The 26,181-nt window shown below is 37.9% G+C and overlaps 2 protein-coding genes across 2 annotated transcripts; one reads left to right on the top strand and one right to left on the bottom strand.

Annotated features, from left to right (window-relative positions):
• Positions 1-473: 473 nt before the first annotated feature.
• Positions 474-5,774, bottom strand: LOC139729467 (nucleoporin Nup37-like). Its single transcript, XM_071640390.1, has 7 exons — positions 5,605-5,774; positions 4,784-4,908; positions 4,082-4,154; positions 2,989-3,174; positions 2,354-2,535; positions 1,756-1,891; positions 474-600 (listed from the first exon to the last, which is right to left on the bottom strand). Exons 1-7 carry the CDS (start codon positions 5,749-5,751, stop codon positions 487-489), a joined length of 963 nt encoding a protein of 320 aa, XP_071496491.1. The 5' UTR covers positions 5,752-5,774; the 3' UTR covers positions 474-486.
• Positions 5,775-9,113: 3,339 nt separating this feature from the next.
• LOC139729466 (V-type proton ATPase subunit E-like) lies at positions 9,114-19,305 on the top strand. Its single transcript, XM_071640389.1, has 7 exons — positions 9,114-9,269; positions 10,288-10,353; positions 14,221-14,330; positions 14,730-14,955; positions 15,892-15,986; positions 17,502-17,589; positions 18,713-19,305. The coding sequence occupies exons 1-7, from the start codon at positions 9,237-9,239 to the stop codon at positions 18,773-18,775; spliced, it is 681 nt and encodes a 226-aa protein (XP_071496490.1). The 5' UTR covers positions 9,114-9,236; the 3' UTR covers positions 18,776-19,305.
• Positions 19,306-26,181: the final 6,876 nt, after the last annotated feature.

The following is a 26,181-nucleotide window of genomic DNA, read 5'->3' as shown; positions in this document are numbered from 1 at the left end:
AGTACACCTTTGCAACATTGATTTGCTTGTAAGGTATACTCCAGACAGAGAACAGCACAGACAAGCAGATTTGCTGCATCCTAAGGCAATCATGTAGTTCAAAAATTCTTGTCGTCTTTCCGGCCATTAAGAGGCTATTACAAAAATGTGAATAGTCTATCATCCAGTCCAAATATATTTTCTTTCAATAATTAAGTATTATCAACTTTACCAAGCTAAATTAAAAAAAAAAAACAGAACCATTACGACCAAAAGACTGCTTGCAGCTGCAATTACAAGTGAAAAGTACAACTTCACGCATAAAAGATCATCAGCACTTTTGGGCAAAATAGCGATTTGGTTGTATGAAAAGGAATGGTAACGTAGTGAAATTAATTTCTTACATACATGCAGACAGCTATACATGTCAACATCTCTTGAAAACATGGTATTAAATACATACAAAGAAAGAAAAATATATCCTATTGATTAAAGGGATTACAAATATCAAGGTTCTGCTGGGTAGAGATGTACTCGCTTGTCGCCACCGATGGCACACACAGGCAGGAAGGCGTGCCAGGACAGACCCCCAAGAATGGGCAGGCTCTCACTCACTGGTACCTGGAGTTGGAAAATGATACACCGGTATCAAAAGATGATATTTTGATATTTATATATTTATTTTTGATATTTTTGATTGAAATTTGATTTCACCACAGGAAAGTAGCAAACAAGTTAAAACTGTAGTACATGTACCATTGGCAAATGCTCATTAAAGGGGCATTCCAAACGATTTTCATAATTTTACATCATGTAGTACCTAAATCAACAGCTCCATGTATAGATTTGTGGAATTTATAGTTGTTCTTGAGCAGAGAAACAATACTTTGAAAAACTTGGAACAAATTACACTGAACAAGGATGATGACATAGGAGGCTCACATATTTCAGAAATGTAGAAGTGTAATTCCCTTACAATACCGCTTGCTTGCAAGTTCACCTGTGTACAATCTATGCATGCCTTCTTCTTTTGTCCTGCTTCCTTGAGCCCCAACTCGCACATTCTTATGGCAACCCTGCCATGTCATCATCCTTGTTCATTGCAATTTGTTATAAATTTTGAAAATATTCTTATTCTTCATTTCAATTATCATAAATTCTTAAACTCTGTCTTCAGTATAACTAATTTACAGTTGTTCAAATGTAAAAATCTGAAAATCATCTGGAGGTCTCCTTTAATCTTTTCTGTTCTAGGGGCACCTGGATGTAAGTGTATACAGATAGTGTTGAGGATATCATACAATTGGCCACAAATGTCTCAAGACTCCAAAGAAATGGCAGACAGGAGTGATCATAAAAGTCTGTAGGAGCATTAGGGAACTGCATCAGTATTTCCCAAGCCTCTTTTGAAATAAAACATCCTTTGGATAGGAAACTCACAAGAATATACAAGCAATACTTTACAAGCAATACTTTACATGGAAAACATGGCAAAAATTTGAGACCCCATACAGTGTATGCTGCTCTGAATGCATTCTATTTTGAGATTCCAAAAGCACATCTGTAACAAAATCTCTTGAAATTTATAAATTGATTTCATTTAGTAAATCATTTTCTTTAAGTTTTAAGATGTATAGCCTTTCTTTGTTTCCTTGTGTTTTGTTTTTGTTTTGTTTTTGTTGTGTTTTTTGTGCTGTGCAGAAAACAACACAGCAAAAATGCTGAAGGGATATTTTATCCATATGACTGCCAAGGATCTGAAGCCGGTTTACAGACCTGATGATGGCCAAGATGATAGACCTTGATCTCATTGTTGGGCCTGCCTGTGGTGGCAAAGAGGTTCTCACTAGACCGACACCACCTGAACTCGCCTCCGCCTTCCCCATGTGCCAGTTCAGAGTCTTGCGGCTGGCTGCAGATTGACAGAATATGGTCAATAGCATCAAGATGTCTTCCCCTATTGTCATATCATTATCAAGAAAATTATGACGCGAGTACATGAAATCAACTTTGTTTAGCCTTCAATCATAATACAATATTTGCAGCTTATTTGATATCATAACTGTTAGGTCTAAATTTTAAAAATAATTGCTCTATTCAGAATTCACAAAGAAAATGGTCTTTGATTCATTCATTAAGACTACGATGCCATTACATGAGAGTCAGTTACCATACTGTAAAGCGAGGAATGTTTGCGGCCATTTTGATTTCGTGAATTTCGCAAGAGCCAAGATTCGCAAGATTAAACTGCACATGAAAGTTCTTGTCTACACTATACACATTGAATGTTAGAGGCAACTCGCAAAAATTTCATGCCACGAAAAAGGCTGTCAGCCTTATTGTTGATATTTTCCTTTTCCTGCTGTTATTGTACCTGGAGCGTGTGATGTCCCAAACCATCCATTCCCCACCAACGATGGCACCCACCCTGGTGGGGTCACACAGACTCCAGTCAGCACACATCAGTCTAGGCCGCCCTGTCTCCAGTGACATGAAAGGCTGCTCGCTGATCAGATCGTAGAAACGAAGGGTACCATTCTTTTCAGCAACCATTAGCTGCAGACAAATGAAAGTGACATCAAAGTGAATTTAAATGTGTCCAATCCTTCTCAAGTACCCATAAGTGGTAATCATGTAAATGGTGAAAATGTGAAGCTTTATCTTCACCCCCAATTTCAAATCAATTCTCATATCAAAATTCATTCTAAAATATTATGAATTCATTACTATTAGAATGTTTCATGTTAGCTTACCACTGCTCTACACCTCTTGAGCTTCAATACAGAGCAAAAACAAAGCAAAAGAAAGCAAAACAATGCATCGATGAAATATCAGGTCAACTGTTATAACAGGTCTGTATCAATTTAAATGCTCTGCTACATACACTTCCTACTTCCCAGCAATATTTCCTCGTTTGAAAATAAATTATGCAATAGCTGACACCGTATTATGACATTTTGAATAAACGGTGAATAAATTTCTTCCAACAAATGATCATGAAAAGAATACCTTATTTGGATCATTCTGGTTCCAGCATACTGACATTCCAGCTGACTTTAGAGGAAACATCATCCTTTGCCTGCCGTCTAGATCCCACAGTCGACATGAGTAATCGTCACTTACACTAGCTATGATCTCCCCTTTGATTGGTTCAAAGGTTAGGGCATTCACATAGTCTTTATGGCCCTTTATTACCTAGGAAAAGGAAAAAAGCATGTTCCATCACATACATTACTGAAATACCAAATCTGCCAACAATGTGATGCAATCCACAAAGCTGAATGCTTTTCAAGTATCACTAGTAACAAACTAAAATAATTATATTAATAACAAACAAAAAAATCCAGCAATCTCTGTGCTAACTGCATGCCACAAATGTTCAAGTTCTAAGTCAACTTCACTACTTTAATGTAGCCAATGGTGAAACTAGAGAAACTGTCAGCTATTCCTTAACAACTTAGCATTCTCAATACTTCACAGAAAATTGTGTATACTACATCTATCTTCAGTTTTTAGCTTTGTTACAATTTTACTGAATTCAGTGACATGTGATCAAGTACAAAAATTTATTTCATTCAGTCATTGTTGTTGTCCTTTTCCTGAATTTCTAAAAACAAAACAAAACAAAACAAAAGCAAAAAAAAAAAGCAAACTCAAACAGAATATCTTCATTGTGAAGAAATCATGATTCAAAAGTTAACTTTACTATTCCAGTACAATTGACAATGAGTGCAGCTGAAGGAAGAAGTCAATGGGGATAAAATGTAGACTACAGTGCACTCCCATTATAACGAACACGGTTATAGCCAAGTAAAACTTTGGGCCGTAACATTATCCACTTTATGTATTCTTATTGTTTATTTGATCGGTTATAATGAAATTTCGATTGTAACGAAAGAAAACTGCCGGTCCCGAGGACTTCGTTATAACAGGAGTCCACTGTGTCACTTAAAGTTTCAAATGATAACTACATTACTGAGGGAAAGGAATGATGTAGTTGATACTATTTCCTCTGACAAATTTCAGCAATAGAATAATATTATATGAAAATACAGAAATTGTAAGTACTGCCATGAAGGTTATATTCCACAATCTTTCCTACCTGAACAGTGTCTTGGTCTTTCAAGTCTGAGCTGAACACCCGTATTTTGCTATCTGCTCCAGCTGTACAAAATCTAAACAGCAGAATAATGATAAGTTTTAGCTGTTCATAAAAAACAAAACATTCCAATTAAGGTAGCATAAACTACACTTAAAGAAATAACACATCTCTTATGGTGGTGTCACATACAATCTATAAAAAAAAAATGGCAAGTAGGAACATGAAATTATCTTTCAAGTTTTAAGGAAATGAAATATATATTTGATAACAAAAGTCATCTCACATTATCAGATATTGCCAGTTGACAAGAAAGAAAACCATGGTATTTATGCAGTAGATTTATGGTCAAGTTGATCCTAACATCTTGGATGAATTTACAATTTTCTCACAAACTTGTAAGTTGTCCAAGTTTAAGGTCTCTTTGTGTATATTATGATGTATGATTTGATACAAACAAGTGATTTCACTGACAGTCTAATCAGGTGGCCATTACATTGATTTAGCTCTACTTCTCCATGGTTTTTTTTTTGTTTTTTAACAGTAGAGAATATCTTATTAACGTTACTTTGGTGTCTTGCAGTTTGAATATTCACAGTAGAACTTAGACTCTTAGAGTCAAACTAAGGCTTGCACTATAAAATCAGTCACAAAAATATATTGTAACAGTATCATGAATTCCACACAAAGGTTGTTTCACATTACCTGAGACATCTTGGCAAGATATCTAGCGATGACACAGGACTCCATGCGATGTATGTGACGCGTGTCCCATGATGAAAGTCTCTGATGTGCTTGTACTCACAACCAGACAGAAGTTTATCTTCCTCCTGTATGTTAAAATAAGCACAGTCATAATCATACTAGACTCATAGTAGGAATAAATTTAGAATAAATGCATGTCAAATCTAATATCAATAATACAATGATTGCCCATTCACGGAAGACTGGGTCTATGATTATTAATACTGAGAAATGACTGGAATCATTGTCATTGACATTGACTGAGTTTCCTGTGTGAGGATGAACATGTTGTAAACTGGTAAAAATTTACTAGCACTGGTACAGTGGTAGACTATTTCTATACCAATTAAAAAGAGCATTCATCCATCGCTGCATCAGGACACACTGCACTACAATTAGTACACACAGCACATGGTGCTTACTGTTAGCTGGGATTGATATACAAGTCAATTGTACTGTTAGTGTTATGCCATGGTTATCTGGTTCAACAGAGGTTGCTTTGCCTTTGTTTGTGACTTGTGAGTTCGTGCATATCGCCTTTAAGAAAACACCCGATACCCTGCAAGCATACACTGGTCAAGTTTCGACTTCCAGAACAATCCCATGCAGAATAGTTATAGTAACTTCTGAGTTGAGTTGAAGCTTTCCTACCGTATCAACAGAAGCTAGACCCGACGAAGGATATTGTTGGATAAATGGACTCGGCCCAATACATTAATACCTCAACACTACACAGATTTCAGTATATGGGTCCACATCAAGGCAACGCGATCAAAACATACCTGAAATCTGCATGTTCCCACGCTTACTCTCAAATTGCCGCCGTATGCAATCAAAGGTGATGACGATTCAAACGGTGAAAATTCAACACAAGTCACGCTATCCCTTGTATCAAAGGTGTAGTCACACTTTTTCACAGACGTGTCCATCTTCCACTCCAGAGATTAGAGAATGCTAGTGATTAGCGCGTGCAAATCCGTTCTACCCTCGCCCTTCCAAACGCAACAACAGCTTCCAAATATCCCGCTAGTGAGTGGCCCGTGGCCGTGTTTGTTGCTGGTGGTAAAAAGTCAGGGCAACGTTGAGGCGCCGCAGGGCAGTGACACTTCCAAATCGCATGATACAAGTTGTACTATATAAGTATACATATTCACTTACAAGACTCGATGCCTACTCAAAGGACTTTCTTTTTTTTTTATATAGTTCTCTATTGTATTTTGGATCAAGACATTCCTCTGGCGATTTTTCCAAATAGTGCACTAAATTTGTGAAATTGTGTCACCAAAGATCGATGAGCTTTGATGTCACAAGCAATGTCGTCACTCTGTGAAATGTGTAACTATAAAAAAATATGACAAATATGTATAGATGTGTAGTCATTTGGTTTGTTCCAAACGCAGATGCAACGCATTTATTGTAACCTCAAGGAATTCTTGAAATAATTTTCACAATATTTCAAAGGCATCGTAGTTGGTTGACACCTTACTTCAGGTTTCTATAATAATTATGTTTTGGTGAGATAATGATAAACCTCTTGCGAAATAAAAGAGCACGCAATTCCAAGAGGGATTCAACGTTTGTCTGACGAAAATGGGTTTTGAAATGGCCGAGATATCCAAAATGAGGAAATTCTAAGAAAAGATGGGACCCACGGTACCCGTTATTAGGATCGTTTTGTTTTACTTTGGGTTTGTTTGTTTGTTTGTTTGTTTGTTTGTTTGTTTGTTTGTTTGTTTGTTTGGGGGGTTTTTAATGCCTCGGCTATCAAAAATGGATAATCTAATAAACTTTGAATTCCTCTTAAAATGGTATGCTCTCTATTTCATAAGTACCTTCATGGTCCTCGCAAAAACTCTAAAACCCAATCCTCACCTCGATCCACCAATACTATAGATCCCTTTACTAACATTGAACTAACTAAAACCTCAACAAAATCTTGAAGTGAACAACATAGGCCTAACATTGTTAAATCACCTTCCACTGAAATATCTGACCGTCTTCAATGATTTGTGTTATTTCTCATGTGTACCTGCACGATTCCGTATAACTCCGCTCATGCTGGCTCCATATAATGATGTGGTGAGTTCATTTTCCATCTGAGAAGATGGCTGGATAGCCCTAATAATTTGCCCTAATCCAGTTGGATGTGAGACGGACCACTTCGCCGGGTTATGCACCCTGCTCTTTGCAATGAATGAATGCAAGCGGGACCTCTGCATGAGTTGTGACTCTCTCACACACGGGACCTCTGTTTTGATATGTCCTCCGAGTCCGAGGGACACTCCAAGAGTCACCAGTTAGGAAAGTATTTGAGCCTAAAACTTAAGAGAGGAATACAACTGTCATTTTTCCTAAGATTATTTGGTTGTAGCAAAGACCACCAAAACTATTTCTGTGTAAACTATACTATTTTCTTTTGTGTACCCGCTTTTATATTTATTGCTGATGTATAGGTTTAGAAAAGAGAAGCCCAGTACTTCAATCTTTTCTTTCTTTTGTTAAATCTGATAACAATGTTATTTCTCCTAAGCACAATAGATTAGGCAACGTTTCAAAAGTTTGTATTACCAATCTTTGTTTTTTGTTATTGTTATAGTTGGTTGTTAAACACCTAATTAAAAAAAAAGTTGAAAGCAAGAGATTTAAGCAGAGGTGAAGGTTAAGGCAGGGTCGGCAGAGCGTTTTCAAAAGTTGGGGGGGGGGGGGCACTTCAACAAAAAAGTCCTAGTTCATCTCTCCCCTTCCATTTCCAGGTTTCTTCAGCTAACAAGCCAAAAAAAAGGGGGGTGGGGTCTTCAGCGGAAAAACATAACCTTACCGCTCTCACACTTCAAGATCTCTTTAGCGCCACTCACGTAATACTTTCGGGTTAAAAAAAAAGTGGGGGGCTCAAAGTGATGACAGCTTATGTATTCCTTTGTATGGTGCACAAAAAGTGGGGGGGGGGGAGGGGCCGAGCCCCCCCCCCCCCCCCCCCCCCGGTTCCGCCGGCCATGTAAGGTGTGAGTTTTCTTCATTTTTTGTCTCCCTCTACAAACGAAATGTATAAGATCGCAACTACTGATCTATAATTTTAACAAACATGTTGGGAAAAAGGAACCAGTGGGATTCGAACTGTACAGATGATTTGCTAATTTTAGATAAGCAGTAGCGATCTTACAAATTTCATTTGCAGAGGGAGACACGGAAGAAAACTAATTTCAAAAGTGTTTTGCCCCTTACTCAGTGCCTATTTTAGAGGGAACGGTAATGGTATAGGCCTACACACAAGATCTCCGTCTGCCATGGTTAGGCTACATCCTCAAAAGAGAATGATAACTATCCGTAACAATAAATAGTTCTGTTTCGAATTAGGAAAGTGTCATGCAAACTATGATGCCAATCCATTGCATAATAGCTCGAGTTTATTGGCAACCATTAAAGTAGGCAATGCCACTACGGCACGTTCAAATTGGATAAACATGTAACAAGCCAAATAGTAGCCGCCTAATTAAAGAAGACATTGAGTATACAAAAGAAAAGAAATATGTACCATGCCTACCACAAGGATTTTCGTGTTGTTGTTGTTGTTATTTCTTCCAGAGAGGGTAAATGATCATAGACATTATACAAAAGTCTAGAATTTTAAACTGTGACGTCATTACTCCATCTCATTTTTGATATTGCTGTAGCATGTGTACATGCGTGCATGTTTTAGCGTGAAGTCTTACCAACTACAATGTATTACAAAGGGTGTCATTAGTAGGTTCTTGCAACAATAGATACTTTGATACGAAAGATGGTGTGGGTGTTTGTTTCCATATTTGGCATAAAGAAATATTTAGACCTAATGAAGACCTTTTGTAGAGTCTACACAGGTCAATGGGATTTTTTTTTTCACTTCTAACGTTAGGGTCCGATTTGAAAGAAAGTTCTCCCAGTCGGCTTCTTTGATTTTATTTGCAATGCATTATAGTCTCCGATGCTAAAGGAGACGGTGGGGTGCTTAGGTGGGGTGTTGGTTAAAAGGTGCCACCTCCCTGGTTGAAACAAGAGTGAGTGGCGGTGTCACCTGATGGGATGTACACGCACGTATCCGCATTGGTCTATATGAATTTTCTGTGTAATTACTCATGCGCGCGTCGTTGGCGTGCTCTCGATCTTACAGCTTCTCGCTCACGAGCTGCATGAAAGCACATGACCGGTACGCGAGACCGGTTTGATGGAAAGGCTACCATTCCTCCATACAATACCCCTACGTTTCTCTATGCTCTGCGATGCTGTACACTGTGTGTGCCGCTGAAGTTACGTGACGAAAGTGCATTTTGTGGCGTACGAAAGCATCAATTAGATCTACTAGTTTTCTCTCTCTGCAGTGTATATCCCACAAAATCTCTCGTATCCGCCCCAGGTTGTTCTCATTTTGAGTTTCATCATGGCCTTAAGTGACGAAGATGTCCAAAAGCAGGTAAATGTTCAAGATTCCATTGACGTAGAATATTTTACTTGTGCAGGTGCAAGAACTCGAGAAATCTGTTTGTGGGTAGAGCCTGCGCCTCGCCTGTAATAGAATGAACAGTGCTTACTAGTAGTAGTACCAATGTTTTTATGAAGCCAATCGATCTGGAGTTCACATTTCACAACTAGAATAAAATGTGGTGAGGTATAGGATATAGTATCAGGCCTAAAAAGTCTTAGTATAGAAATCTGGATATCATTGCTGTTGTTGTTTTCTTCATTATCATATACAACTGTAACAAGACTGTATGTTGCCCAGTCCTTTTTTGTCACTTTTTGCTTATTCTACCTGACGTTACACTGTTTGGATAACTAAATACTGTAAAAGTGGATATTTTCGCGCGACTAATTTTTCGCTCCTGGCCGGGTAAGAAGAGTTTCGCGTGTTTTTAATTACATGGAATCAAGACATCAACTTCTGGGACATAGTCTATCCATATGGCATGCAAAAATTTTCGCGTGTTTTTATTTTCGCGCTACCTTCTGGTTGCGCGAAATGTGCGAAAATTTCAACACCACGAAAATTTCCACTTTTACAGTATACACAGCCCTGTCGCTGTACACAAGTGTCGCGAGCTGGTGCGAAGCACGGCGTCTGGTCGGACTAGGTAGGGTAGGGATAAGGACAAATGCAAAAACTGATGTTTGATGAGCATGTTTATGAAAATAACTTTGTAGCCGCAAAAATGTACTAGAGCCAGAAGAGGTCTACATGTTACATGTGTACATCACTTTCAATACTTTTGGACACATGATTTGGTGCCAAGCAATAGTGTACAATGTCAATGACTTTCTCTGTGTAAATAGTTTAAAACCAGCTCCATGTTGACAGAATTGACAAATAGGTTCTACAATGTAACAGTATCTTCAAAAGGGTTTTTATTTTGATTCGTTACTTGTGTCCATTGTCATATCACATTTAAAATTAAAATTTCACTGCAGCATTGATACATTCTGATCACTTGCAGATCCAGCATATGATGGCTTTCATCGATCAGGAGGCCAAGGAGAAAGCAGAAGAAATAGATGCAAAGGTAAGTTTAGTTCTAAGTTTATCCAGTTACCAATATATCCTTGATTTAGATGATACTGTCTCAATGGAATATTTGTGAAGGAGAGATTTAACCCTAGCAGTTAACAAGAGTAACATGCCTAATTAGTGAAAACTCATAGGAAATTAAACCAGTGATCACAAAATGATAATAGTAGTACTGTATGTTATTATGACGTCATCTGATCCGATGACTCCCCTATTTATGCCGTAAATTCCTGTACCTACTACAAGGCAAGAAAATATATTTACTTAGAAATTCTTTCCAGATACATACCACAGTGCATGTTAAATGTGATATTACAATATATAAATGTAGTGGTGTCATTGGGAGATGAATGCTGATAATCTAATAATTCTAGAGTACTGGTATGGTGAGTTTTTTTTTTTTTGCATACACTCAACTATGAGTACATTATATGCACCCAAAGATTATTGTTTTAGACCAAAAAAAAAAAGTGAATGATGTTCAGGATGGCTTTAGTTCTACTTTTTAAACAGGTACATAAAAGCATTATGTACATTTATTTTTGCACTCTATGTGTCTGATAATGCATTTTTTGTGAGAGAGAGAGTTAGATCAGAAATGTAACATGCCGCACAACTGACGCGGTCAGATCAAAACTGAAGCAGAGGAAGCCAGGGACGATGGTTCTCAGTCACTTCCTCAATGTAGTATACACCATCCAGGAGTCGCAACCAAGCTACAATTTGTACATACAGTATGTAGATACATGTAGGTTGATATTCCTCATCATCAGTTTGGAATATGCTAGCATAGTACAGTAGTTAGGAGTAGTAGAATGCATCCATAGAGTCAGTGGTTTTAGGAAGTTGTTTTGTTTTTAGAATATGAGATTCAATCATTACTGTTGGGTGGCATGGCCTGCTGACAGCATCAGACTGTATTGTTGAGGCAGGTACACACCACAATTTTATTTTTTAACACAGCAAAGAGTTGTTTCACTCTTTCCTTTCATTTCATAATGTTGATGTGAAAAGGAATGACTTATCACTGTGGCCCATACAAGTACATCATCATTTGTTTGGCCTTTCAAACCATATTTTGCTCTATTTGCCACGCTCAGTATTCTTTTACCAGTAAAGTTCACGGTGTTTGGAAAAGAGAGTGATTTTTTCATCTTCTCTATGTTACTGTATGTAATGATAAGGTGATAAATGAAATGATTCATTGATGTCAGTGTGATAATGTGATGGGCTAGTGTGCAAAAATAGATGAGCATTTCTACAGTAAAAAGGGCATTTCAGGGATGTAGCTTTATTTTTTTGTTTCCAATGTACTAGTAATACTGTGCCAGAATTTTTGCCAAAATGAAAAATTTCAGCGTAACAGTGTATGCAATGCTGGACAGACATCTGCACATATGAAGGTTAAATTATTCAAACTTTGTTGTTTTTCAACTGAATGGCCTTCAAAATTTGTAATTATTTGATCAGAAAAGATACAAACAGAGCTCTTTAAAATTCTATTGAACATTGTTCTTACCATTTCTAGACATACAGTAGTGTGTAATGAACAAATGTATGCAACATGGACAGACGAAAATGCAACAGTTTTGTCTGTCCATGTTGTATGTGTGTGTCTGTGTTTTGTTTTGTTTTGTTTGTTTTTTGACTGGGAATTAAGGGGATGAAAGGAAGGATAGAAGACAGATTGATGCCATTCTGGTAATGGGCTGGATTTTAAAGGGGAGGGGAGATCTCAATATGGAAGGGTTTTATGTTTTTGGGGAGTTCAAAGGTACACCCTGTATATTGTTTGGAAACATAGGAAGGGATAATTGTTTTGGGGGATGTGTTTTATTGTAGATATACAGTGTAATATAATTGCATTTTGGAGAAAGTAATTTGTTGGGAGTACAGCTGTACTATTGTTATTTTACTTGTTATATTGAAAAATGTTGTCACCTTTATTAAAGAAATGATTCTGTTACATTTACGTACAGTGATACTAAAGTGAATTGATGTTTCTGGTATTATTTGAATGGAAGTGAATAAATATTATTTGAAAAAACAAAAAGAGTTTGGGTAGGGGAGGGGAGATACCCCCACCCCAGATAAAAATCTTCTGTATCCAGTCAGTCCGCAGCGCGTGCGATAATGAGGCACGAACGACAATTTTATTCAGAATCACGTTTGCGCAGTTTGTGCCCTTGAGACTGACGAAATTTCGCGATACTTTGCGAGAGTTTTTGCAGAGGTCACAATAACAGCTTTCATAGCTTTCGCAGTGCATTGTTTGACCCAGGATGGTTGGGTAGGTTATAGAGCTGATTATGCCCATTAATTTGATACCTAATTTCCCTATTTTTCATCTCAATATAGTAGTCCACTTTAGCATCAAAGTAAACTATTATTTTGCCAGTGTTCAAGAAGCTTTTAGATCATAGTCTGATGTTTTGCTAGTTCCTGACTGGTATTGAAAATAGATCTCGGTAATTTCTTCGATTTCACAATCGTGAAACTTGAGCGAGTATGATCAATTAAAAAACGAAGAGGGGCACCATTTTTAAGGTTGTGAATTTTGCTGTTGAAAACAAGGCAAATTATGTTTTCTTACCGGAAGTGGGGTAGTGAATGAACACGCGTGGAGTGTGTTGTTGATACCCAGACAATATGGTCGTGGACAATGACCAGGATTGGAATGCTTCATGAGGAATTCCACTATCGCAGCTAGTCTTTGTTCATTCTGAAATGTGGTGTGTGCAAGCACATGGAAACATGTGCTTACTTCTTTCATGTGCATGCATTTCACCCTGTGTCAAGAATTCAGACTAGCAGTGCTCAGGGCAATCCGCATGAATAATTGATAAAGCATTCATGTGCCTTGCTGCAGAGCTCGAGACAGGTGGTAGCCAGGTCCATTGTTCACGGTCATTGTAAGTGCACACTCACATACACATCATTGGTTTCTGTGTAAAGTTCAAGTTTTGTATAGAGAGTGAAAATTCGATCACAATCTGGAACCTAACATTAAAGAAAATCATGGATTTCATGAAACTAATATAGGCTTTCATTTTCAAATTACCTCCAACTCAATTGTACACTATTCAGCTATTACTCATATCAATGACACTTCTATCTGATACATAGTTTTTGAACTCACAGCATTGAGTCAGCAGCCAATGGATACTACGCGATGCGACACGCCGCGTCTTGCGACAGATTTCGACCAATCACAGACCCAGAATTCCGGTGCGAACGCGAGGATAATCTTTTTAAACTCGACGCTAGACATGTCTCTGAATTTTGCTAGTTCCTGACCCGTATTGAAGTGAAGATGAGAAAACTTGCCCTTATTGTGATACTATATACTTTAGCGGACATTGTCTTCACCATATTTTAGAGGGGCATGAAAGATTTCAGGTTAGTTTTTTGGCGTCAAACGTGAAGGAATATTTTTGAATACAATACCGAATTCGAGAGAGATTTTGATATTCTATATTCTTCTTTTCCGTTTTATTTTGATCATGAGCATATTTGCTAATGTTTTCTCTTTCAGTCAATATTAAAAGTGTCGAAAACTGACAAGAAATACTCGTTCTACACGGATTTATTCATGACCATGTATCTGCTCATTACGTATGCAAGCACCGCTCAGCCGTGCATACGACTTGAATAAATATGTGCGTTTTCGCTCACGCTGCGGACTGACTGGTTGTATGGTGGTCTTTCCATTGCCATTTACTTTATTTATTATTTTCTCTGTCACTATCTTTATCTTACATTGTGTATACAACATACCTCCTTTACTACTTGTGTATATTTTGCTCTTTATTTTTCCCATTTTCTGTCTCTCTTTGAATCCTGTAACTTTGTCATGAAATAGGCCGAAGAAGAATTCCAAATTGAAAAGGGACGTCTTGTTCAGCAGCAGAGGATAAAGATCACAGATTTCTATGGCAGGAAGGAGAAAAATCTGGATCTGCAAAAGAAAATGTAAGTGCAGTTTGAATACATAAGGCTTTACTACAAGTTGTAGTAGTTGTTTGTTCGTTTGTTTGTTATCACTTATTCCAGTTTTTATCATAAGGAGTATAAAACATTATTACGGATCCCTCATGGTTACTGTGTTTGCATCACTTTCAAAAGTCAATATTATGGAGATGATATGAACTATTTCTTGTCCAATAATTTTGTCATCTCATAAAGTAAACTGTACAGAAGTACAGAAGCCCAAGATGTTGTCAGCTGGAGATGACTATGATTTCAGAGAGATCAAAGAAGGCAGTTGAAGAGGTACATTGATGAGAGTGAGGGAACAATATATTGACCTGTACTCAGTAAGTTTGAGCATGTGTCTTCAAGATTGCCTTTGTCTTATTTCTGTTACTTCAGCCTGCAGTCCAACATGCTGAATCAGGCTCGTCTCAAGGTTCTCAAGTGCCGCGAAGACCACGTCCAAGCCGTGCTGGATGAGGCCCAGGAGCGGCTGACGGAACTGACCAAGAACAGGTCCCAGTACAAGGAGGTGATCAAGGGCCTGCTCAGCCAGGGTCTGTACCAGCTCCTGGAACCAAATGTGGTCGTCAGGTGTAAGGAGTGTGATGTCAGCCTTGTCAAGGCAAGTCTTAAAACTTGTGAATGTTAGAGCAGCATCCAGACTGCAACTGCTTTTCTACCTCTGCCACTACCTTATGCTAGTCACAGTAGCATTCAACTCTGTTTGAGGTCATTCTGTACCCATTTGATCCTAGGAGTGTGATTTAGGTATTAGTAATGCAAAGATAAGAATATAGAACTAGAAGAAAACATAAAACTTAAAGAAAAACTTAAGAAAACTACAAAATTGTATTGATTTATGATCTTTAAGAGGTATTCATTAAAGATCTAGTAGTATGGGGACTCATGAGTAGCTTTGATTCATTCACTGCCCACCGAGGTACATTAGAAAACGGAAGTAGCAAAGGTCAGCAGATATGTGCATCGTAGTGTGTGCTCATTGGTGATGGTCAACTACAATCAAGATTCTTCAGCAGTGTGTGTACTTACATATAGATCAGTGACAAAGCTGTACACAATTCATTAAAGGGGTTCTCAGATATATCCAAGCTGGGCCAACCTTCTTACTCCAAGGTATTCCCAAAATACTGGATCTTTAAGCAGGGCTGCACACTAACTCACTTTTTTTCTACTAGTCCAGCCTGTCTCTCAAACCAGTAGGTACCCAGTTTTTCAATTTTTTACTGGTCCATTCCTGAAAAAGTTACTGGTCCAACAGTGCTTTTTACTGGTCAGGGACTGTCGGACCAGTGCCAGTGTGCAGCCTTCCTTTAAGTGATGTTGAGTTCTTTAAGCTTTTTCTTTACTGAATCATTGAGTTTCTTGACAGTGTATTAAAATGAAACACATTGCTTAGCCACTTCTCTCTTTATTCCATTGTCCTCATTATGTGTTACATTGTCTTTTCACTGTATTTTGTTGTCTATCTTCTCATACATTTTTTGTCATATTTCCTCACCATTGTTATATGCTGTTCTGTTCCATCTCACACCCACAGGAAGCAGTACCTGATGCAGTGAGGAGCTACAGGGAGGCAACCAAGAAAGAATGCAATGTGGTTGTAGACCAAGAGAACTTCCTTTCCCCTGAAGTGTAAGTATGCAGGCACAGAGGACAGGCTGGAAATTTTTGATAAATATTGCTTCATGAAATTTATGTTGAGCTTGTTCATCTACAAGTATTGAAGAAGAACTAGTCTGAGGTGAGCAGGGTAGTAATTCGAGAATTAAGATTCTTTATCAGCTGGAAAGATACAGAAATTTGCCCTCCATTTGCAAAAAAAGAAAAAGAAAAGTATAATATTTATTATAATAAGCAAACTGAAAAAAAAAAAATGTATAAATGAATAAAATATGATGTTCTCATACATAAATTGGTATGTATACCAAAAAAACAAAACAAAACAAAACAAAAAAGCAGTCAAACCTGCCTTAGCGGTTACCTGCCATATGCTACCATTGAAAAATCCCCAGGGAGAAATGGCATGTTAAAAACACTGTGTATATTGGCCACCTTGCTAACACAGCCAGCAGCCACCAATTTTTTTTCTTGCAGTGATTTAAACCTGTGTAAAACCAGGGAGGTGGGATCTTCCCACCTCCCTGGTAAAACTCACCCTCATTATATAAATCCTCAGCATGGCTTACAAAACTAAAAAAAATTGCTGAGATTAAGCTTAGAACTTTTTGTTTTGACGAGTCAGATGAAGTAGCTAGCTTGGCTTTGACTAGCCTGTCTGACTTTGTAATCTGCCTCTTGCAATTATTTGAATAATGTATTGCCTAGGATGAAGTGTTCACATGAAACTAGTAGGATGTCATAGAAACATGCTAACTAGCTTGAAAAGTGTCATGTGATGTAAGAGTCTGGAGCAATGGCGTGCATTACATTTATGTGTATGCCAAGTATTTTTGCAAGCATTACATTTCATGACTTTTAAAGGCAATTTTGTAATCTGTTATCTTTGCATCTAGGACCATGGGGATGAAATGAAATATGAATATATTGTCTTTTGACATAGAGGGCGCTCCTGTTATAGCAAACATGGTAATGACAAAAATCTCATTCCAGCAAAGTGAAAATTCATGTCCCTCTTTGTATACCTCTATATTGTGTATTATATATACTTTATTGCAAGACTATGACAAACATTTGATATAACAAAAGAAAACTGGTGGTCCCAAAGACTGTTATGATAGGAGTCGCCTGTAGTAGAGTTGATGGTCTTCCCCACTTAGAGAATATATGCAGTGTATCTGTGTTGCAGGAAGCAATATTTTGGCGCATTGTATGCTTATGTACAGTTGGCTTGTGAAATTTGCCAAAATAAGACCACCGAGAAATATATGAATGTGTCCTGTAGCACTGTTTCGAAAGGGAAGTGTCTTACAGAGATAAATCATTTCTTGATGAATTTTGGATCGGGATGCAAATATTTCACCTGAGATGACAGTTGTTTCTGATGAGGTACACAAACACCAGACACAGATGATTTGGGAGTTTCCTTTCCAAATGCCTTAGACAGTAGCGAGTGTAGACTTAGCAAGATGAAAGCATCCATACGCAGCTACTCAATTTCTCTTCTCTGATGGTTCTCTTTGCCTGTAGGAGCGGAGGTGTAGATATGTATACTCCCAATGGGAAGATCAAAGTGGAAAATACCCTGGAGAAGAGACTAGATCTTCTCAGCAGACAGGTATGTTACAGGTGGCATTGCACATTTTTCTTTCCTTCTTTTTCTCTTTCTCTTCCTCTATCTCTCTCTCTATCTTTGTATCTATTTATCTATCTATCTATCTATCTAAAGGTATCTATCTATCCATCTGTCTTTCTATCCTAATTCTTTCTCTCTTTATCTCTTTTTGTAAAGTAATATGTTAGCAAGATATGAATGCATTTTCACTAGTTTCAAATCTTGGTTTCTATAAAATTGCCCTGTGTAAAAGAATAAAACCTGAACTCAAAAGGTATTTTACATTTTGTTCCTTCTATTTTTTTTTTTCTTCAATTTTATTGGTGAATAATGGAGTAGAGGTATATGCACTTGGCTCAGGATATTAAATGTATGATCCCGGTCAAATGACTAGGAATAATTCAGACACTTTTTAAAAATATCACAAAAGATGTCATCACCTTAGTTACATAAATGAGGGCTGACCACTGATGATACGTCATGGGGGAAATTGTTACCAGGTGATAGATCTGTATGACAACAAATGCCCAAGTCTGACACATTCATACCTCCAGAAAGATCTGAACAGCCAGAAGTCCAACACAAGCACTCCACAACTCAAAACTTTGAAATATTGCAGGGAAAAGTCTGGATATTTATGCATGAATGTTTTGTTGCAGCCCTTACACAGTTCTGGATGTACTCTAGTGCTCATGTAGCCTCAGTATTAAATATTGAATCCAGCGAATAAGCTGGCATCCAAAATTCTGGCAAGGTCCTGCAATACAATTGCATGCTAAAACTTTCCATGGACCATCCTGCAACCTGAAATAAGAAATACTGTAGACTGTGGCATACTGTAAAACCAGAAATTTTTGTGTGCATTTTGATTTAAATTAAAATTAAAAGTTCTTGTCTACACTGTAATGCACTGGAGGCTAGTGGCAATTTGCAAAAATTTCATGTTGCAAATATTTCTTTCTTTACAGGTAAAGAACCCTTTACAAAAGAAATGAAAAGTGTGTATGTGTTTGCTGATTCGACAGTTTGAAAATGTGAAGAAGTTTTTGTTTTGTACGAATAGTTACTGTAACCCACACATACATGTAGTATGACCAATACTTTTGTCTGCTTTCCTTTTTTTCAGATGCTTCCTGAAATACGAACCAAGCTGTTTGGGCCCAACAACAACAGGAAATTCATGGACTAATTTTTCATATATTCCCAGGGACATCCCAATATAGAGTTATATATATTATTGAAGATTTGTAAACTCATTTGCCCGAGCCATGCATTCACATGTGGGGATTTAATGGGATAGTGGATGTGTAGTTTAGAGTAACTATAAAGATTGAACTCCTTTGAATGAGTTGAATAGATTGCTTGTGACATATGATCATATCTTTTCATTGTTTAAATAAAGCAATAATTTAAACATAAGCAACTACAGAGTGCAGTGCACAAAATAAAGCAAGTGCATACATCACATGCCTGGGACATATAAGGGCATGTACAATACTACTGTATAAGCTGTTATTTTCGCGAGGGTTTAATTTTCACAAATTTTGGGAATCACTGTTGGATCGCAAATTTAACAACACTCGAAAATATCTTGAGTTGATAGTCATGTGCACAAACTCTCGAAAATAACATCCCACAAAACTGTCTGTGACCTACTCATTCGCGAAAATATCTGTACGCGAAAATAACAGCTTATACAGTAGTCATGTCGTTCCATATCTGCGAATGTAACTGTTCTTAAGTTCTAGAAGGTTCATAAAAAAAGTACACTGGTACCAGTATTCTGTGTAAGGTTGTGCATAATGTGCCAGATGAGCTTATCAATTTTCCCAATCAATTGATGTTTAATCAACAGTGGAAAGACATGTGTGGTGGCTTGATAATGTCATGCCCAGTGAAGTTTGTCATTATCATGAGGTGATACACTGTCAGCGTATCATAGTTTTATTGCTAGTAATGTGTAACCGGTGACCTGGGCATTAATCCATATCTTTGTCATTTTCAAAGTTTGGTGGTAAGATATACCAATAGCATGTTGCCTTTTTGGAAGTGTATGAGTCTCAGGTGATGCTGGCATGGCAAATAGTCCAAATGTGTACAACAGAGCACTAGATATTCCCATCTCTCTAAAAAGTCTTATCTGATGGAAAAGCCATTATTTTCTTGAATTAAGAGGTCACAGACATTTTTGCAAGATGTTTTGCGATTAGACACCAATGCTATCATAGTTCACAAATGCATGTGTGTTCATCACGCAAATTTAATGCGATCAAGATCAGTTGGGGATATTTCACATGTTGTTAAATTCGCTTCCAACGGTGATTCCCCCAAATTAAACCCTTGCAAAAATTAAGGCTTTTACAGTACATGCAGAGACTCCAACTCTCCCGATCTCCCGTCAAAAACCAATTTTGTAAAACCTCCCGTTCTCCCGCTTGAAATTTAATTTCTCCCGCCCTGGCTCTGTGTCTCCCGTTGGAAAGGATTTCTTACTTATTGCTTTTGTATGTTGAAAAAAAAAGCCTTTAATAGCACCAGAGAGCATCAAGAACCCTAGGAACTTCGCGCTTCGCACACATCAACTTGGAGTCTCCCGTTTGCTAGGGGTTTCAGGCGGGAGAATCTCCAGATCAGAAGGTGCTTTGGGTTGGAGTCTCTGTACATGTATAAGAACAGGTTCCTTTAGGGTTGCTGAGCTGCATATTTCTGGGACGGATCATCTATTTTATAGATTGAAGCACAGTGCTCGTGATAATCTATTCGAAGCTCACCGTCATTCCAGTGATCACAAATTAACACAGATACTGCGTGCAGGCATTTCACTGGAGGTGAACAAGGAAGGTGGTTAAGCCATATTTCCTCTGTGCTGTTTGCTTGTCAGTAAAAGCACTACAATTTGCAAGTATCCATTCTTTGATTTCCTTACAGGAGACTTAAGAAGACCAGCCCTCTTTACTACCATCAGCTGGTTAGAGTGTGTTATCCAGTGATTGTATGGTGTTGGTACGAACGTTAAATTACAATATGGGGATATGACAGCAACTTATAAGATGAGTGTCGTGGAAGTTGTATATTATGCATACAAATATTTTATTGCAATATAAGTACTACTAAGATATTGGAAGATGATATCATAAATGGGTATATATCATGCAGAAATGTGAATTTTGTGTAAAGGCGAATATCAGAATAGAGGGGACATATTTTTAAGCTTAGTATCAAGTTTGTGTGTAGGGTCATTTGATAGAACGAACAATCGCTTGTTTACACACATGGTCCATGTGTAGTCACATTTTAAATGGAAATGTTGAAGTAGTATATAGTAATGCTTGTTTTCTTCTTAAAGACTGTTGGACTGTCTATGTTGGTGCTGTAAGAAGTGTTGAATGTGAGAAATATATTCCTTGTCAAAGAGAAGATGCAGGTGCAGCAAAGTGTATTTTGTCTTGACTCTATGGAGTTTGATTGTTAGTCATGCAGTGGTGGATCCAGAGGGGGTGTAAGAGGTGCACGCCCCCCCCCTTATTTAAAAGAAATAAAAGGGAAAAAAAATGAAATGAAACCCGGAAGTGGCACCAGAAATATTAGTTGCCCCCCCCCCTTTATAGAATTCCTGGATCCGCCCCTGGTCATGGAAGGTATCATCTGCTAGAGTGAGAGCATGTATGAAAAGATTGCATCGTATTACAGGGGCATCCTGTTAAAATGAGGTCATTGGGTCCAGTTAGGTTACCTGGTCATATCCAGAATCTCCTATCCTCACACTTAGAACATAACCACAAATGCACACTGTATTAACATGTTCTGCTATGATAGAATAATATCCATAGTGCGATGCAATATTGATGAACAGGAAAACGGGAAATGCGACAGGAAAGTGCTGGAAGTGTTCTCAAGAAGAAAAAAAAATCTTGTATGATATCAAATGTTTTAAACTTGACAACAGTCATGTAGCACATGGGACCTTCTGTTACATTCTAATACACAAAGCCAATTGGAGATCAGATAATATGGAAGCACACACATGTGGTGCTTTTCTCTACAACACATATGTAGTCAATTACTGCAAGCATGTAATGATAATGTAGACAAGTACAACTTGTATAGAGAGTTGTTATTTAATGATTTGCTGGTTTGACATGGTGTGAATTTTTGCCTCATGTCTGCTTTGGGACCAACATTTTCCTTTTTACGTATTCATTTTGTTTTTCTTTATCCTTTTCTCCCTAAATTTGTAAAATAGAAGAAACTTTGAATTCCTTCCTATCGGTCAACAAGGTTTTTCAATACCTTGTTAAAAACAAAATTCTCCTCGTATCTGACCTCACTATGATGAAACCCTCCTGTATTTTGATTTGGAATTGTGTGAAATACGTTGCTTCATTTTCATGTGTTAAATGCTAAAATGTGCAATTCAAGTGACACAAGTGTCTGTCTTGAATTGCATGACATGCACAGTATTACAAAGTGTACAGTCATTGGTTCAGTGCTAGCCTGTCACAGGAGTGTTCATTCAGTAATTTGTAAAGCAAAATAAGCTAGTTCACATGGTTAGCAATTGAACCACAGAATTTTCAAAATAATATTTTGATTAGAAGAATACACTGTAGACAGCAAAGCTGAAAAGTGGTGATTCACATGTTTAAGTGCTGCATTAATGACTTTTTGTCAATTTGGTTGAAATGAGTGCAAATTCAATGGTACATTCTAATGTTCACATTGTTTAAAACTAAATATATTATACATGTACAGACACTGTACTATACCATAGTTGCTGTTTTTTCATAAAGAACCTGTCAAGTTTTTTTTTTATGTGTCTGTTACACATCAGTTTCAAGAGAAGGTTTACAATGGCCTTAATCTGTACATGCTCAGATTGTAACTGTGAACTGGCTTAGAAGCATAGTTGATGGCATCACGCAACTACACAATGTAATGTAAAAATAGATGTTTTCATGAGAGTAATTTTTCGCTTTCGCTTTCACTATAAGTAAGATGAATTTCCTGTGTTTTTAATTCCACAGAATCAAGACATTACATGCTGGTACATATAAGACCCCGTTTACAGTGCGAGGCTCGGCCGTGGCCTAGCCCACCTTCATTTCAGTGTAAACGCGCAAAAGGCCAAATGCGGGGCCAAAATTGGCCGCGCATGTGGCCACGCTCTGAAAGTGGTCTCGCCGTGGTCTCGCCCGGCCTTTTCTCAGTGTAAACGCAAATTGGGCCAAATGCGCGGCCAATTTTAGTCTGGCTTCCAAACCCTCTGCCCGTACTATTTCGTTATTCAGGATATTAACCCCCTCAACGTCGAAAACTAATATAGTTTAAGGTGGTTTTGTCCTGCAAAGGATTTTTCCTTCGACAAAGGCCTTTGCCCGAACGGCGACTTTGTCGCCACGGAATCCAGTTGGCAAAGGGTCTGAAAACCAGACTATACCAAATTGCGTTTGTTTACAAGCAGAGCGCCACTACGACAAAATATTGAAAGGTTTGAATTAAAAGCGCGGCCGAGCCCAGCAGTGTTAACGGACAAAATTGCGGGGCTCGGCCCCGCAATTGAGGCTGGGCTCGCCCGCGGCTCGGCCCAGCCCCGTACCGTAAACGGGGTCTTTGAAACAAAAATATTCATGTGCCTTTTATTTTCACGCTTGTTCTGGTCGCACAAAGTCCGCAAAAATTTCTATGCTGTACAAGGAAATTTCCACTTTTACAGTACAATTTGCACAATGTACCAGTTACTCCTAACAAACCCAAAGATGTCAACACACATACATATGTATGTTGGTTATTTGGGATGGAAGGAGGAGGGGGGTCAACCACTTTGAAGGTTCTCTATCATTTAATAGTATGCAAGTATACTTTGCCTTTCTGGTTCAAACTATGGGCAGGTACATAGTATACGACTGCAAACAGTACAATTGGAGGCACCGAGGCTCATAGTTTTAATCAGAAACAGAAAATAGGGCAAAATATACTTGTTTTGTTTTGGATCAAAAATTTGAACATAAGAAGGGAAATACATGTACATGTACAGTATGAGGCAAAAAGCTGTGTTATGGATGTGATGTGGATGGATTCTACAGTGACTGTACAAAGCAGCAACACAATATCACACACACTTTTTTTTGTTTTTCAACGATGTTTATTCTGTTCCATTCAAAGTAATAGAAAAAAAATAACAATTTTCATTTGCTACAATTGAATTTTCATTTGCTACAATTGAATTTTCATTTGCTACACACACACACACACACACAGAGCCATACCCATACACGCACACACACAAATACATGTATGTGAATTTAGATACCCCCGATAGTAAGCAGGAATACAGCTGGCAATCAAGTCAGGACGCTTATCAGTCAGTCAGATATAACAATAAAATGTCATCTTTATTTCAAAAAAATACTGATCACAACAATGCGTCATGCTTTGCATTTACACTGGCAAACAGACATTTCACTTGATAACATTCAGCAAACATCTCAAAACACTTTGGCAGGCCTCTGATAAGCTCTGCTAACTGTTATAGTACTTGTATTGCATTTATGTATAACGATATAACGATAACTGGTGTTTTACACATCTCTTTGTGTTTATCTACAGTAATATCATAACTTTTAACACATCTTATGTACACAACAATTGATCACATGGCGCTAAATATACCGTGATTTCGTATATGCGTTACTGAGCCACATAAGCCACAAGACCCACATTTCTCCTTTTGCCCAGCAAATGCTCTATGCAGAGATACCTTGGTAATACAGATTCATTGGTGAAAATTTAGTACGACGACATATTCAATAAAACATGCATTCATAATTCTTGGAATCTTCATTAGGTTCAGTGAAACAAGAGAAAAAGTGAAATAATTTGACCCAATGTCCACTTAAAATCTAATTACCTAAACAATGATTGTGTTATGAGTGACAAAGTTTTTATAAAAGTGTTGAAAAGTACAAACTGTTTGGTCAGCAATTTATGAGGATTTAAAATGTCTTTAGTATGGTCTAATTGTGCAATGGACAGATTTGGACTGTCAGAATAGCTCCACACATATGCATATAGAATTTGCAAGTCTCACAATACTAGACAAGGTATTTGCAATGAATGGTGCTCCTCTTCCAATCAAGGGGCTTTTTGAAAGGAAGTCAATGACAGACATCTCATTGACCTCCGCAATGCATTGTGGGAACTGGGGGGTATTTCATCAAGTTAGTCAGCGCTGACAAGTTGTCAGTCTCTGACAATCACCATGGTAACAGTCAGTGACCAGAGCATCTCAGCCAATCAAAACCAAGGATTTTGCTGAAATAGTCAGCGCTGACAAACTTGTCAGCGCTGACTAAATTGATGAAACACCCCCCAGGTCTTGTACGTCAGATTGTGGAGGCAGTCACCTCATTACGATATGCCTCTCTTTACCCCTCGCCAAGATATCTCTGCAGAGGGCAAACGGTGCATTCGCACACTCGTCAGTACCCTGGGGATCCCCTGGATACCACTCTGCTGGTCTTCAGCGATTCGATTGCTGGGCATCCTTTACACAATGTTTGGGTCATGTGAAAGAAATAAGCTCAGCTACTGTTCCGTACCTTTATGACAACACACAATCAATGCACTGAAACTTTAAGAACAAAAATCATAAAGCACATGAGATGTTATCAATGTGTTGAAAACAATCATAAAGCACCTTTGCAGAAAAAAAACAACAACTTACACAATAAACATCTTTGGTATTCATACCATATAACAATGCACTGAAGTAAACAGTACAGAATTGTTGGCATTGTTGCATGGCTTCAAGACAATTGGCTTTGGCCAGTGCATACTACTCATGATAATAGAATAAATCTTAGGACATGCTGTATCAACATGGCATGAAATCAGTGGTTAGTTATTGCTGTTATTGTCAACGACAAATTTTGGCAAAAACAAGACAAAAACAAAACAAAACAAAACAAAATAAAACTTTGGAATAACACTATTAACAGCACATGAATAACTCAGGAATAGTTGGTTTGGCAGCTGCTAATATGCCTGTGCTTCTGTTCTATTTTCTGCACATGTTGTTGACCATGTCCTTTCAGGCCCCAACTTGAAAATGCAATTTACTGAAGGTTTTTACTATTCCTTTATTTTCCCTATAATTCTCCTTCATTATGCACAGTGCACTGCAGCAATTGTAACTCACAGCAACAGCAGTACCGGTGGCAGTACACCAAAAGATTAGTCAGTGTTTATCATTGGGAATATTTTCCGCAGAGACTATGTTTGGCTTCACGGAATCCCTCTCCTATGTGAGGGAGAACAGTCAAAGTAAAAAAAAAAAAAATTAGCTGTCAAACTCCTCCAAACAGACAGATTTTCTGTCTACAGTGGCAGTTGACCGAAAGATCGGTCTGTATCTTATTGTCATGGATATGTTACGCAGAGACTATGTCTGGCTTCACAGAATCCGCTCTACGGAGGAATAATATAGGAATGGTAAAGACGAAGTTTTCTATAATTTTATCTGTTCAGTAGGCCATTTGTAGCCCATATAACGCTTGGCGATTTTCCCCCCACAAGGCTTCCAAGTTCATGCATATA

The sequence above is a fragment of the Diadema antillarum genome, unplaced genomic scaffold (assembly GCF_040938485.1).
Source record: "Diadema antillarum isolate AM-2024a unplaced genomic scaffold, OU_Dant_1.0 seq00000243_RagTag, whole genome shotgun sequence".
Taxonomy (NCBI): domain Eukaryota; kingdom Metazoa; phylum Echinodermata; class Echinoidea; order Diadematoida; family Diadematidae; genus Diadema; species Diadema antillarum.
This window is presented reverse-complemented; position numbering and strand designations above follow the sequence as displayed.